This window comes from Nannospalax galili, unplaced genomic scaffold (assembly GCF_000622305.1).
Source record: "Nannospalax galili isolate Female #2095 unplaced genomic scaffold, S.galili_v1.0 scaffold944, whole genome shotgun sequence".
NCBI classification, from domain to species: domain Eukaryota; kingdom Metazoa; phylum Chordata; class Mammalia; order Rodentia; family Spalacidae; genus Nannospalax; species Nannospalax galili.
The window spans coordinates 2,831,708-2,844,434 of NW_008352899.1; the positions used below are offsets into that span (position 1 = coordinate 2,831,708).

A 12,727-nucleotide genomic window follows, 5' to 3' on the forward strand; every position below is an offset into this window, starting at 1 on the left:
GAAAGTGACCATCCTACCAAAACCCATTTGTAGATTCAATGCAAAGCGGATCAAAATCCCCATGTCATTTTTTCACAGAATTGGAAAAAAGCATCCTAAGATTCATAAGGAAGCACAAAAGACCTTGAACAGCCAAAGCATCCCTGAGCACTAAGAGCATTGCTGGGGGGATTACTATTCCAGATTTTAAGCTGTATTACAGAGCTATAGTCACAAAAACAAGATGGTACTGGCACAAAATTGACTCAGATCAATGAAAAAAAATTCAAGATCCAAATATGAGTAAACACAATTTCGCCATCTGATATTTGACAAAGGGGCCAAGAATATTCCCTGGAGGAAAGTAGCATGTTCAGCAAATGGTGCTGACAAAACTGGATCTCCACCTGTAGAAGAATGAAACTAAACCCCTTTTTCACCCTGCACAAAAGTCAATTTCAAATGGATCAAAGACCTCAATGTAAAGCCCGATACTCTGAAACTGTTAGAAATAAACATTGGCAAATATCCACAAGCTATAGGAAGATATAGGCATAGGAAAGGATTTTCTAAACCAGACATCAATTGCTCTGGAAACAAGGGCAAGAATTAACAAATGGGACCCCATTAAACTAAAAAGCTTCTGTACATCAAAGGAGGTAACCAGGGAAGCAAACAGAAAACCCACAAATTGGGAGAAAATCTTCCACCAGCGATAGATCCGACAGGTTAAATATCCAGAATATATAGCGAACCCAAAAAAACAGGGAATCAAGACAAGAAGTAGCCCAATTAAAAGATGGGCTAAAGAACTGAACAGAGAGTTCTCAAAACAAGTAAAAATGGCTATGGGCATCTTAAAAGATGTTCAACATCACTAATAATTAGGGCCATGCAAATTAAAACCACTTTAAGATTTCATCTTACCCCAGTCAGACTGGCTAAGATCAAGAGAACAAATGATACCAAATGTTGGAGAGGATGTGGGGAAAGGAGAATGCTCATCCACTGCTGGTGGGGCTTCAAACTGGTTCAACCCCTATGGAAAGCAGTGTGGAGAACTCTTAAAAAACTACAAATGAACCTATCAATTGACCCAGTCATACCGCTCCTTGGCATATGCCCAAAGAACTCGTCCTATTGCAGAGACACTTGTACATCCATGTTTGTTGCTGCTCTTTTCACAATAGCTAAGAGATGGAAGCAACCTAACAGTCCCTCAATTGATGAGTGGATAACGAAAATGTGGTTAATTTATATGATGGAGTTTTACTCAGCAGTAAAGAAACCTGATAGAGAAGAACAGTAGGAAACAGGCCTTAATAAGGGAGAGATGGATAAAAATTGGGTTTTTGAAGGGAGTGGGGAGGGAAGGGTATACAAGGAACCTGGGGGATAATGGGAAAGAAGGAGCTCAAGAGAGGTAGGACCATAGGAAAAGGCTATTATTAAGGGAGACATGGGGAAAATGGGAGCACCTTAATTGGGGAAACCATGATAGAGGGGTTAGATATTGGGAGCAGATAAATAATGCCTAGCTAATTTTAAAAACCAGAGGGAACCATATTAGTCCAACAACCTACTGAAAAATTATACATAGCAGATCAAGAAATATATGTCTAGGTAAGGTTTATCTGGGAATAATTGGTCTTTGCCCAAGATTTATCTACATGGCACATGGTAATCCAAAGTACCAGACTGGTGGAACTAATCTTCTTGGATGTTTAACAGACATACTTTGAGGCCTATAATAATTTCGTCAGAGAGACATAAAGAACAGTTTTTGCTCCTTGCCCTCCTAGGTCGACTAGTTCCAGGGGACTATGAGCATCTCTCAAAATGTCTTGTAAGTGTGGTGAGTCACATGTCCTCTTGTTCAGGGAGGACATGGAGACCCCATGAGATGGACTTGAACCAGTGTCCAGTCTACAAAGAGGAGGGTCAACACAGACAAATCATTTCCTCCATGCTTCAAAGCGAAGCCAACCATGGTCGAGTAGGACCTTTGACTTATATTTGCGTAGGCAGAACTGGTAAAAGAAAGGAGCCAGGGGCTCCTCCCAAGCCCATGTGACCCCTGAGGAACAGATCCTCAAACGACCTTAAGAGTAAAAATAAATTGGTTTATCTGGGCCTACTGTATGGCGTTAAACACCCAAAAGGAAAGTATAACTAACCAAAGATTAAAGGGGCAAATATAATTTTTTTAAGAGTCCATATGAATAGTTAAAGGCTACATAACAAGCAACAATACCAGATAGGAGATACCTTCTTTTGCATTGTTGGCCACTGTGGCCAAAGGGATTTCCAGATAGTAACCCAGCATAGAACTGAAAAAATGAACAGCAGACCCCAATCTTATCAAAATGAATATTGACAACTGATTGCTGCTAGATGAGGAACAGCTGACCCTCCTAAACAAAGACCTCTAGATAGGCTGACTAGATTCACCAGATGGACAAGTAGTGGGAAATGGCTAGGGATGCTAACAACACAGCAGACAGTAGCAGGGATATCAGAGTATAACAGCTCTAGTGGGGTGAGGGAGGCTCTGGGAGGGTGCTATCTGGGAAGTGGGTGTAAAAATTAATTAATTAGCAGGGACATCAGAGTATAACAGCTCTAGTGGGGGGAGGGAGGCTATGGGAGGGTGCCATCTGGGAAGTGGGTGTATAGTTGAATAAAATGATTTGAAATGTTCTGTGTGATATACACACAGAGAGAGACAAAAAATCAACATATAAAGGAGGAGGAGGTGGGGGAGGAGGAGGGGGGGGAGGAGGAGGAAAAAAATTACTAGTTACCAGGCATGGTATGGTAATATATACCTTTGATCCCAGAACTCAGGAGACATAGGCAGGTGAATCAGTGAGTTTGAGGCCAGCCTGGTCTACATAGTGAGTTTCAGGCCTCCTAGGCCTGAAACAAATTTACTAAAGAATCATTATATTTTTAGGTATAACAATAGAATAGTGTGATTATGTTAAAAAGAGACGTTTTAGAGATAGCTACCAAAATGTTTATGGAGGAAATCGTCTATGTGTGATTTGCTTTAATAGGGGTGAAATGAAGTAAAGTAGGTAGTGTGAATAAAACAAGATAGCTAGCTAAGCTAGTATTGTTGAAACTCAGTGCTAGGTACGTAGGGGATTTTACTGTTGTGTCTCTTTTCGCATGTATTTGACATTTTACATTTCAAACAAGAAGTTAAGAAAAATGAAGCTGCATGGAAATAAATGTAATAATAAAATTATTATATAATGAATTTGCTGAAAAAGGATTATGATCTACAGTATGGGAAATGCTATATACATAAAGTGGTTAAGTGTGTTGGATGGATTGGCTGGATTTGAGTCCTAGCCCTGCAACTTACAATATACCTTGAACAATTTACATAATTCCCTGTACCAAAATCTCATTTATAAATTGAGGATAACAATAGTATATATTTGGTAGGGTAAAAATAGTGTATATTTGGTAGGGTTATTGTGAGAGTTATATGAGTTAAAAAGTAAAACACAATAAAGAATTTTACAAGTACACATGAAAAGGCCTTGTAGAAAAATGGAGAAAAATCTGAGGAACAAGCAGTTGACTGAAAGGGAGCTACAAATGCCTTATACATACAAGAAGACTCCTATCACTAATCAACATTAAGATACCCATTTTACACTGTTAGAGTGGCAGGAAAAAACCCTGAGAATGCCTAGTGTGAGAGGATTAACCTGTGGGTAGAAGCATAACTTGGAACTGTGATTTGGGGAGAGAAGTTTGACAGTACTTTGTAGAATTGTGGCGGGGGGTGGGGGGAGCCTACATTCTATGATCTTGACCTTTGTCTTAGTTTGTTTCTTCATTGCTGTGACAAAACACTCTGGCCACTACCAACTTGGGGAGGAAAGGGTTTATTCAGCTTACATCTCCCAGGTCGCAGCTCATCAGGGAGCCCAAGGTAGGAACTTGGGCAGAAACCTGGAAGCAGAGCTGGAGCACAGGCCATGCTTACTGGCTTGCTCCCCTGGCCCCTGCTCAGCCTGCTTTCTTATGCAACACAGGCCTACCTGCCCAGGGGTGGCACCACCCACAGTGGGCTGGGCCCTCCTGCATTACTTATCAAGAAGATGCCCCTCAGACATGGCCACAGGCCAGTCCAATAGAGGAAATTCCCCAATTGAGGCTCCCTCAACCCAGGTGTGTCAAGTTGACACTAAAGCTCTCCAGCACAACCTTCTATTCCACTTAGATTCCCTTATAAGACCTCTAAGACTCTAAAGTCTCATACTGAAAGGTGTACTCCTGAGCTTTACCTTTCATTTTGGTATAAATACCCTTCTCTCTTCACCCCAGACACATAACTGCTAGTAGAGCCCTGTGGCCAGGCATTTTTAATGAACTTTTACTTGCCTCTTGAATGAAAGTTTTCAAGGTCTGATGCCTTCTGTGTAGTAGAATGAGGTCAACTAGAATTTCAGGACATGACAATCAAGTATCTGCTCAGAATATCTTGTCTCCTTTCATTTCTTGAGGCTTATACAGATTGACTGGTCCATCTCTTCAGCCTAGTGTTCCAATGCCTCCATAATCTAGTTTCTATTTACTCATTTCTCCTGTCATTTCTCAGTTTGAACCTTCTCATCTTAACAGTTTAACCCCTTATCTACTGTTCTCCTTTTTGGGAGGCGGTGGGACAGGGTCTCACTACATAGCCTAGTTTGTCCTTATGACCATTCTGTCTCAATTTCCAGTCTGGAATTTTTTTTTTCCTTTCTGCTTGTTGGTTCTATGGTATCCTTTAAGGAAGTGTTAAATCATACTTGTTTGAGAAATCTTTTTGATCACTGAAGAGGACAGTAAATTTTCATTCTCCTGAGCCTTTCCTTGGATATTACTATAATTATTGCTTGTTTGGGTTTTGAGTCACAAATAACTCTTTCATGTAATTGTCAGATATGATAAAATATAAGATGATTTTAATCTCCAGATATTAGTCTTCAGGAAACAAAAATTGTCATTGTGTCTGACTTTTTATGCAGTTTTCTTATTGGCCTCTCAATGAGGTTGTTATAGCCAGATCATGAAAAAAAGCTTAACAAATCTGTGTCACCATTTACTAGTTCAATTAGTACTAATTTTTTTAAATTAAGCTTTTATATTTTATTTATTTTTATTTTATGTGCATGAGTGTATTGCCTGCATGTATGTAAGTGCACCCATGCCGTGTCCACAGAGGTTTGAAGAGGGTATTAGATCCCCTGGAACTGGACTTATGGACAGTTGTTAGCTGCCGTGTGTGCTGGGAACCTAACCCAAGTCCTTTCTGCAAGAGCAGTCAGTGCTCTTAACCACTGAGCCATCTCTCTAACCCCAGTCAGTTCTAATTTTTGTAGAGATCAACTGATGTAATTTATCAAAGAAAAAGACACCAAATAGCTAAGAAGGTTTAATTACTCTTCTTAGGACTATAACCTCCTAATTTGACATGTTGCATGTAATTATATATGTTATATATAAATCTTAGTATTAAAAAAAATTTAAGGGTCAGAGAGATAGTTCCGCGGGTAAAGGCACTTGCTGCTCAGCTGAATTTGATACTTGGAACCCATACGGTGAAAACAGAGAACCAACTCCTCCAGGTTATCCCTCTGACCTCCACAGGTATGCCATGGTGCACACAAGCAGACATACACACAATAAACAAACAAATAAATATTTTTAAAACATTTTTTAAAGGTTAGACAGATGGCTCAGTGAATAAAGTACTTGCTATGCAAGCATGAGGATCTGAGTTTAGATCCTCAGTACCATGTAAAAAGCCAGGCATGGTGACTGTCCTGCCTTCGTTGGTGAGTTCCAGGCTCAATGAAAGACCCTGTCTCAAAAACTAAGGTAGACAGTGGTAGAGGAAGAAGACGCCTGTTGCACCTAGAGAAAGCTCAGTGGTTAAGAGCATCTGCTTGCTCTCCCAGAGGATCCAAGTTTGGGTCCCAGCACCCATGTTACCCAGCTCACAGCCACTTGTAACTCCAGCTCCGGGGAATCAGATGCCCACTTCTAGCCTCTGCAAGCACCCATTCACACATGGCATACATTTATACAGATACACCAAACACACACAAAAAAACATAAATCTTTATTTGAAAAAGACCCAACATTGACCTGTAGTCCTTGCCTACACTGGTATACATGTACACATAACTCCTATGTTTTTTAAGGATTGGGGAGGTAGCACAGTCTGTAAAGTGTCTTGCTAGCATGAGATGAGGAACTGAGCTTGCTCCCTAGAACCCACATGAAAAATTCAGGCACAGTTATGTGTACTTATAATTCTAGTGCTAGGAAGTGGAAACAGGTGTATCCCTTAGAATCACTGGCCAGCCAGTGATTTCTGGGCCAGTGATAGACCCTATGTCAAAAAACAAGCAACAATACAAACACATGTGTTCATACACCCTCACACATGAACACATGGGAACACGCAAAGGATTTAAAAATATTTTTATTTTTGAGACAGGGTCTCCCTGTAGCCCCAGTTGTCGTGGAACTCACTATGCAGACTAGGCTGGCCTTGAACTCACAGAGATCTGCCTGCCTCTGCCTCTCAAGTTCTGGGATTAAAGACATGCACCAACATGCATGGCCTGCTACAGAAATCTTAAAAAGAAATGTAGATGATATTTCTAGAAAATTTGTGCACAAAGTGGCTTTCTTGGCGAAAAAGACATTGATTTCAAAGGTGGGTATTGACATTTGAGTAGTATGGGTTTTTAAAAATACAATGGTAGAAAAAGTTTTAATGCTAAATTAATGAATTACATGCACTGTTTAACTCTATTATTGCTTTTTATTTATTTGTGTGTGATGGGATATGAATGTGTGTAGGGTGCATGATGTATGTGTTTGGAGGCCAGAGGTTGACAGTGTCAGGGTATCTTCCTCAGTTGCTCCCTACCTTATTTTTTGAGCTTCTTACTGAACCTGGAGCTCACCAGTTGGCTAGACTGACTGACTAGTGGGCTCTGCCTATCTCTGTTTCCATAGCATGCCACCATGTCGGCTTTTATATGGCTTCTAGGGTTCTGAACTCAGGCCCTCTTGCATGCAAAACAAGCACTTTACCAAGCTGTCTCCCTAACCCACTGCTAATTTTAAATGTATGTATTAGTGTAAGTAGCATCCCTTCTTGTATCCCTTTTTATTTCCACTCATCTGTTGACATTGGGAAAGTAATGAACCCAAATGCTCAGATTTCATTTTTCTTATTCTTTCCCCTTCAATTTCACCAAATCTGCTTCCTGGTCTTAATATATACATGAAGCAGTTACAGTGCAAGTGCTGGGTACATGTCAATGTCTAGTGGTATTTATCCATTAAAAGAAGCATCTAGAAATACTGCTCAGGGGAACTGGAATAGAATTGACATTCACAGAATGATGGCTTGGGTACTATGTGCTATTATTGAGTCTTCTCTTTGCAGCTTCATAGCTCTATCCATCAACCCAGTATACTTAAGAGTTGATTGAATTTTGTGGAATTGTCTCACATTGTTCATATTTAGTAGGGATTGATTGATGTGAATTAATTTATAAAATGAATTTTTGCTGCCAAGTTGATTATCAGTATCAACCATTTAGCTTTATGGTAAGTATATATGGGAAACAATAATAATCTGAAAGTTGTCAGATGAACATAGAGTCAGAGCAGAGAGGTGGTGAGTGAAGAAAATGTTTGTAGGATGATCTTATTAGTAGGCATTATCAAAGTGTAACAGCCCGAATTTCCCGTGTATGAATGTACCTGTCAAGGGCATGAGAACCCTCTACCCCTAAGTCTGCTGATTAGACTGCCCTTTTACCTTCACATGTGTGTAGTTTCCTGGGCCCCTTTTCTGGACTCTGTATATACTGTTTTGTTCTCACAGTCTACCTTCAGATATTTTAATAACATTAGTAGCCTGCAGTTTTTGTTCATCCTCAAAAAAAGAGAAAGTTTCTGGTTCTGTTTTTCCTAATTTTAAAGTATAGAAGCACTTGAGTCACAGCAGAGTTATATCCCAATAAGCCCATTGTGACTTAAGAATTATTTAATACATGTAACCTACCAAGCATTGCAGTTTAATGTGGACCATCTTTTTTGAGACAAGGTCTCTCTTTAGCCCCAGCTGTCCTGGAACTCAGGCTGGCCTCAAACTCACAAAGATCCACCTGCCTCTGCCTCCCAAGTGCTGGGACTAAAGGCATGCACCACCATGCCTGGCTTTTCTTTTTTTTTTCTTCTTTGGTATTTTTTAGACAGGGTCTTTCTCTAGCCCCAGCTGGCCTGGAACTCGCTGTGTAGATCAGGCTAGCCTTGAATTCACAGAGAGCCACCTGCCTCTGCCTTGAGTGCTGGGATTAAAGGCGTGCACTACCATGCCCAGCCTGACCTGGACCATTTTAAACTGCTCAGAACACTTATTTTAGCTTACAGTTGGGCAAAATCATCTAATATAATACAAAATCTCTTATACCTATAAAGTATTTAGAGACTGGTGTAATTTACTGTACTCTATTATCTATTACACTGAACATAGAAAATAGTAGTTGAAAATGAATATACTGTTATACCATTGTAAAATATTTAAAAATCCAAAGTAAGGCAGTGTGTGCTGACATATGTCTCTAATCCCAGCACCCAGGAAAGGCAGGTGAATCTCTGTGAGTTCCAGGTTAGCTGGAGTTACAGGGAGACCCTGTCTCAAAAAGACCCCCACCCCTAAAAAAAATCCAAAGTAAGTTGGGGACCTCCTAGATCTATGTTGATATGTAGTCTCATTTATTGTGAGTTGAGTGACTTATTGTTGACTGTCCCCTTGCACTGGCCACCAGAAACAGTTAAGAGATAGATGTTTTGTTGATATGCTCATGCCTTCCCTGACCCAAATACTGAGACCCAAAATTATTCCAGGTATGTTGGGTTTGTTTAATATTTATTTATTTAGACAGGGTCTCATTATGTGGTTCTGGCTGACCTACAACTCTCTCTCTGTACTTCAGGCTGGTCTTGAATTTGTGGTAAGCCTCCTGCCTCTGCCTTCCAAGCCTGGGCATGTTCCACCATGACTGGCATGTTGTTTTATTGTTATGAAACACATGTATTTCTAGGTACTACCTACATCACCTTAAGAGGAAGTTATTTTCCTTTGCTAAATATGGAGAAAATGGAGTACGATATGCTTAAGCCATTTGTCTGAGGTCACAGTCCTCTTGAATGCCTCCTGTCACACATGTCTGAGACAAAGACTTGTACTTTTCCTTGCTAGTCAAAATTGTTTTATAGTTTTCATTTAAAAATAAAGTATGCATCTTTTAATGTATAAAAAAGAAAACATGGGCTGGAGAGATGGCTCAGCGGTTAAGAGCACTGACTGCTCTTGCGGAGGACTTGGGTTAGATTCCCAGCACCCACATGGCGGCTACAAACTGTCCTTAACTCCAGATCCAGGGGAATCCGACACCCTCTTCTGACCTCCGTGGCATTGCACAACACGGGTGCACTCATATACATGCAGGCAATACACTCGTACACATAAAATAAAAATAGTAAATATTTAAAAAAAAACAAAAACAAAATTATTCTGTCTTCAGGAAAGGCACTTCTGTCATTAGCCTAAACTTGTTTGACTCTATATGTTGCTTTGAATTTGCCAAATTCTAGCTAGACTTTACCCCAAGATGCTTTGATTTGCTTATTTCTACTATTTCATTTATAAACCAAAGAACTATTAATTAAAGGCTATAAAGGCCTCACCGTATGTATGGCTGGCACATGAAGTAAACGGACAATATCTAGAAGAATGATGACCAGAGCCTCAGAGCTGAAGGTCATTTCTTGCACAGCATCCCAGATGCTGCTCAAATGTATCTGGTGGCCAGGAGCTCTCCCTCATTTTCAGGTAGTTTTGGTATTATGTGGTGTCCAGTGCCTCAAGGATTACTTTTTTAAAAAATATTTTTTAAAATTTATTTTTATTTTATGTGTATTCATGTATTGCCTGCACGTAGGTAAGTGTGCCCATGTCGTGCAGTGCCCACGAAGGTCAGAAGAAGCTGTCGGATCCCCTAGAACTGGAGTTACAGACAGTTGCTAGCTGCCATGTGGGTGCTGGGATTCAAACCTGGGTCTTCTGCAAGAACAGTCAGATAGAGACTATCTGGATACAGGAGTTAGACATGAACTAAAGAAAGACCCTCACCAAGAAGGGAGGAAAAAAGCTCTATTTTTTTTAAAACCACATCTCTGAGTTTGGGCCAGAAGCTTTAGTGTGTTTATCGTAGCACCTCAGTGATGAGACAGTAATTATTGTTCCCACTTTACAGATGTAATAACTGAGCTTGCAATCAGGCTAGGAGTCAAATTCAGGTCTGTGTGGAATCAAAGGTATGCACATTTCCTTATGCTGCATTGTCATCTCTCTAAAATAGGCCTTGTGCTCTATTTTAGAGATGTCTTCAAATATCTTTTTTTTTTTTCTTTTTGAAGCAGGGTCTCCCTGTAGCCTCAGCTGTCCTGGAACTCGCTATGTAGACCAGCTGGCCTTGAACTCACAGAGATCCACCTGCCTCTGCCTCCCGAGTGCTGGGACTACAGGCGTGCGCCACCATGCCCAGCTATCTTTTTTTTTCTTATTATAAAAATATACATGATAGCTGAAGCTGGGTGTGGTGGCTCATGCCTTTAGTCCCAGCACTTGGGAGGCAGAGGCAGGCAGATCTCTGTGAGTTCAAGGCTATCTTGGTCTATGTAGCAAGCCAGCTGGGGCTACCGGGAGACTATCTCAAAAATACCAAAAAAAAAAAAAAAAAAGTACACGATAGCCGGTCATGGTGGCACACACATCCCAGCACTCGGGAGGCAGAGGCAGGTGGATGTCTGTGAGTTCAAGACCAGCCTGGTCTACATAGCAAGTTCCAGGCCAGCTGGGGCTACAGGGAGACCCTGTCTCAGAAAGACAAAACAAAACAAACAAAAGCCAAAAATGTACATGATATAGAAAATTTGAAAATAGGAAAACTATTTGTAATGCTGCCATTCAGAGATAATTATGGTTACTAGCTTAGTGTGTTTGTGTTTCTCTCTAGGTTTGCATTTATATGGATGGATGTGTGCATCTGTTTCACATACATATGTGCACATGTTTGCATGGCTATATACTTACAGTATATGTTTTTATATTTATATAAAATCAGAATCACTATGTATATTATTGTTTTTACTCCTTTTTTTTTATAAAGTTTAGTGACCATTTTCTCATCATTCATAATAAGTTTTTGATGTATTATGTTTGTTTTTTCTCAGCATTTTTGTAAGCTATTTCATACATGTACTTGATGATTTCTTAACAAGTTGTAAGTATCCTTTATGACATGATTCAAGACTGACAGTACAGCTGTGCTGTTCAGTGTGCTCTCACAGTGAGACTTTCTAATTTTAAATATTCTCTTCATTTATGGTATTATCATTACAAACCAACTGACCTTTCCTAGTTTGATAGGTAAAACATAACTTCTCATGGGTTTTGTGTTTTTCTGACTATCAGAGAGATTGAATATTTGTTGGAGTTGTCAACAGTACTGTCAGCCAGCCTTCCGTCTCCCTCTTCCTTCACGAGCCACACTATATGAAAAAAATTAAAAATCTTCATCTTATTTGTGAGTTACTCTATGTCCTTTCTCTTGGCAGATCTCTGATATCTACATTAGTGGGGAGTCAGGGGATATGTCAGCCAAGGAGAAACTGCTCTTGTGGACTCAGAAAGTAACAGCTGGTTACACAGGAATCAAATGCACCAACTTTTCTTCCTGCTGGAGTGATGGGAAAATGTTCAATGCACTGATTCACCGGTATAGGTAAGCACAATGGAATTTCAGTGTTCTTAGAAGGCCTCTTCTCATTTCTTTCTCTTTTTTTTTTATTATTTTTATTTTATGTGTTTGAGTGTATTGCCTGTGTGTATGTAAGTGCACCCATGTCATGTAGTACCCAAGGAGGTCAGAAAAGGGCATTGGATTCCCTTGGAACTGGAGTTTTGGATGGTTGCTAGCCGCTATGTGGGTACTGGGAATCAAACCTGGGTCCTCTGCATGAGCAACCAATGCTCTTAACCACTGAACCAACTCTCCAGCCCCCTTATTTATTATTGGTTACAATAACATCTTCCCCTTCCACCAAGAATTAGAGATCTAAACATTAATTTGTTTGAAAAGTAGTCTTTATTAAGCCCCTGCTATTCCAAGCATTGGGCACAGGTAGTGAACTGAACAGCAAAAGTTCCTGCTTACAATGAGGAAAATAGGCAATAAACAAATAAATGCATGCTGTTATACAGTTATAAATACAGTGGAAGGGTAGAGAGTGACAGTGTTGTCATAATTTGGGCAATGGTGACCAGAGATAGCCTCTCAGATGAGGATGTTAGAAGTGAGCTGTGCAGGCTTTTGGGTTAGCGCATTCCAGTTGGGTGAAAGAGCAGGTGCACAGTACCTGAACAAGGACTGGATCCGAATAAGGAATAGCAGGTGACTTGGTATGACATGAGGAGGACAATAGAAATCTTAACCACAAGGCCGAGCATGGTAGCGCATGCCAGTAGTCCCAGCACTTGGGAGGCAGAGGCAGGCAGATCTCTGCGAGTTCAAGGCCAGCCTGGTCTACATAGTGAGTTCCAGGACAGCTGGGGTTACAGGGAGACCCTGTCTCAAAAAAGACCAAA

At 40.4% G+C, this 12,727-nt stretch overlaps 1 protein-coding gene across 7 annotated transcripts in view; it reads left to right on the forward strand.

Moving 5' to 3' along the window:
- Positions 1-12,727, forward strand: part of Macf1 (microtubule actin crosslinking factor 1) — a 389,588-nt gene that overhangs the window by 179,673 nt on the left and 197,188 nt on the right. For all 7 annotated transcript variants that reach the window (XM_029554606.1, XM_029554605.1, XM_029554607.1 and 4 more), the window contains one exon: positions 11,698-11,864. In XM_029554606.1, coding sequence (XP_029410466.1) covers positions 11,698-11,864 — 167 coding nt within the window. The remainder of the gene's footprint in view (positions 1-11,697; positions 11,865-12,727) is intronic.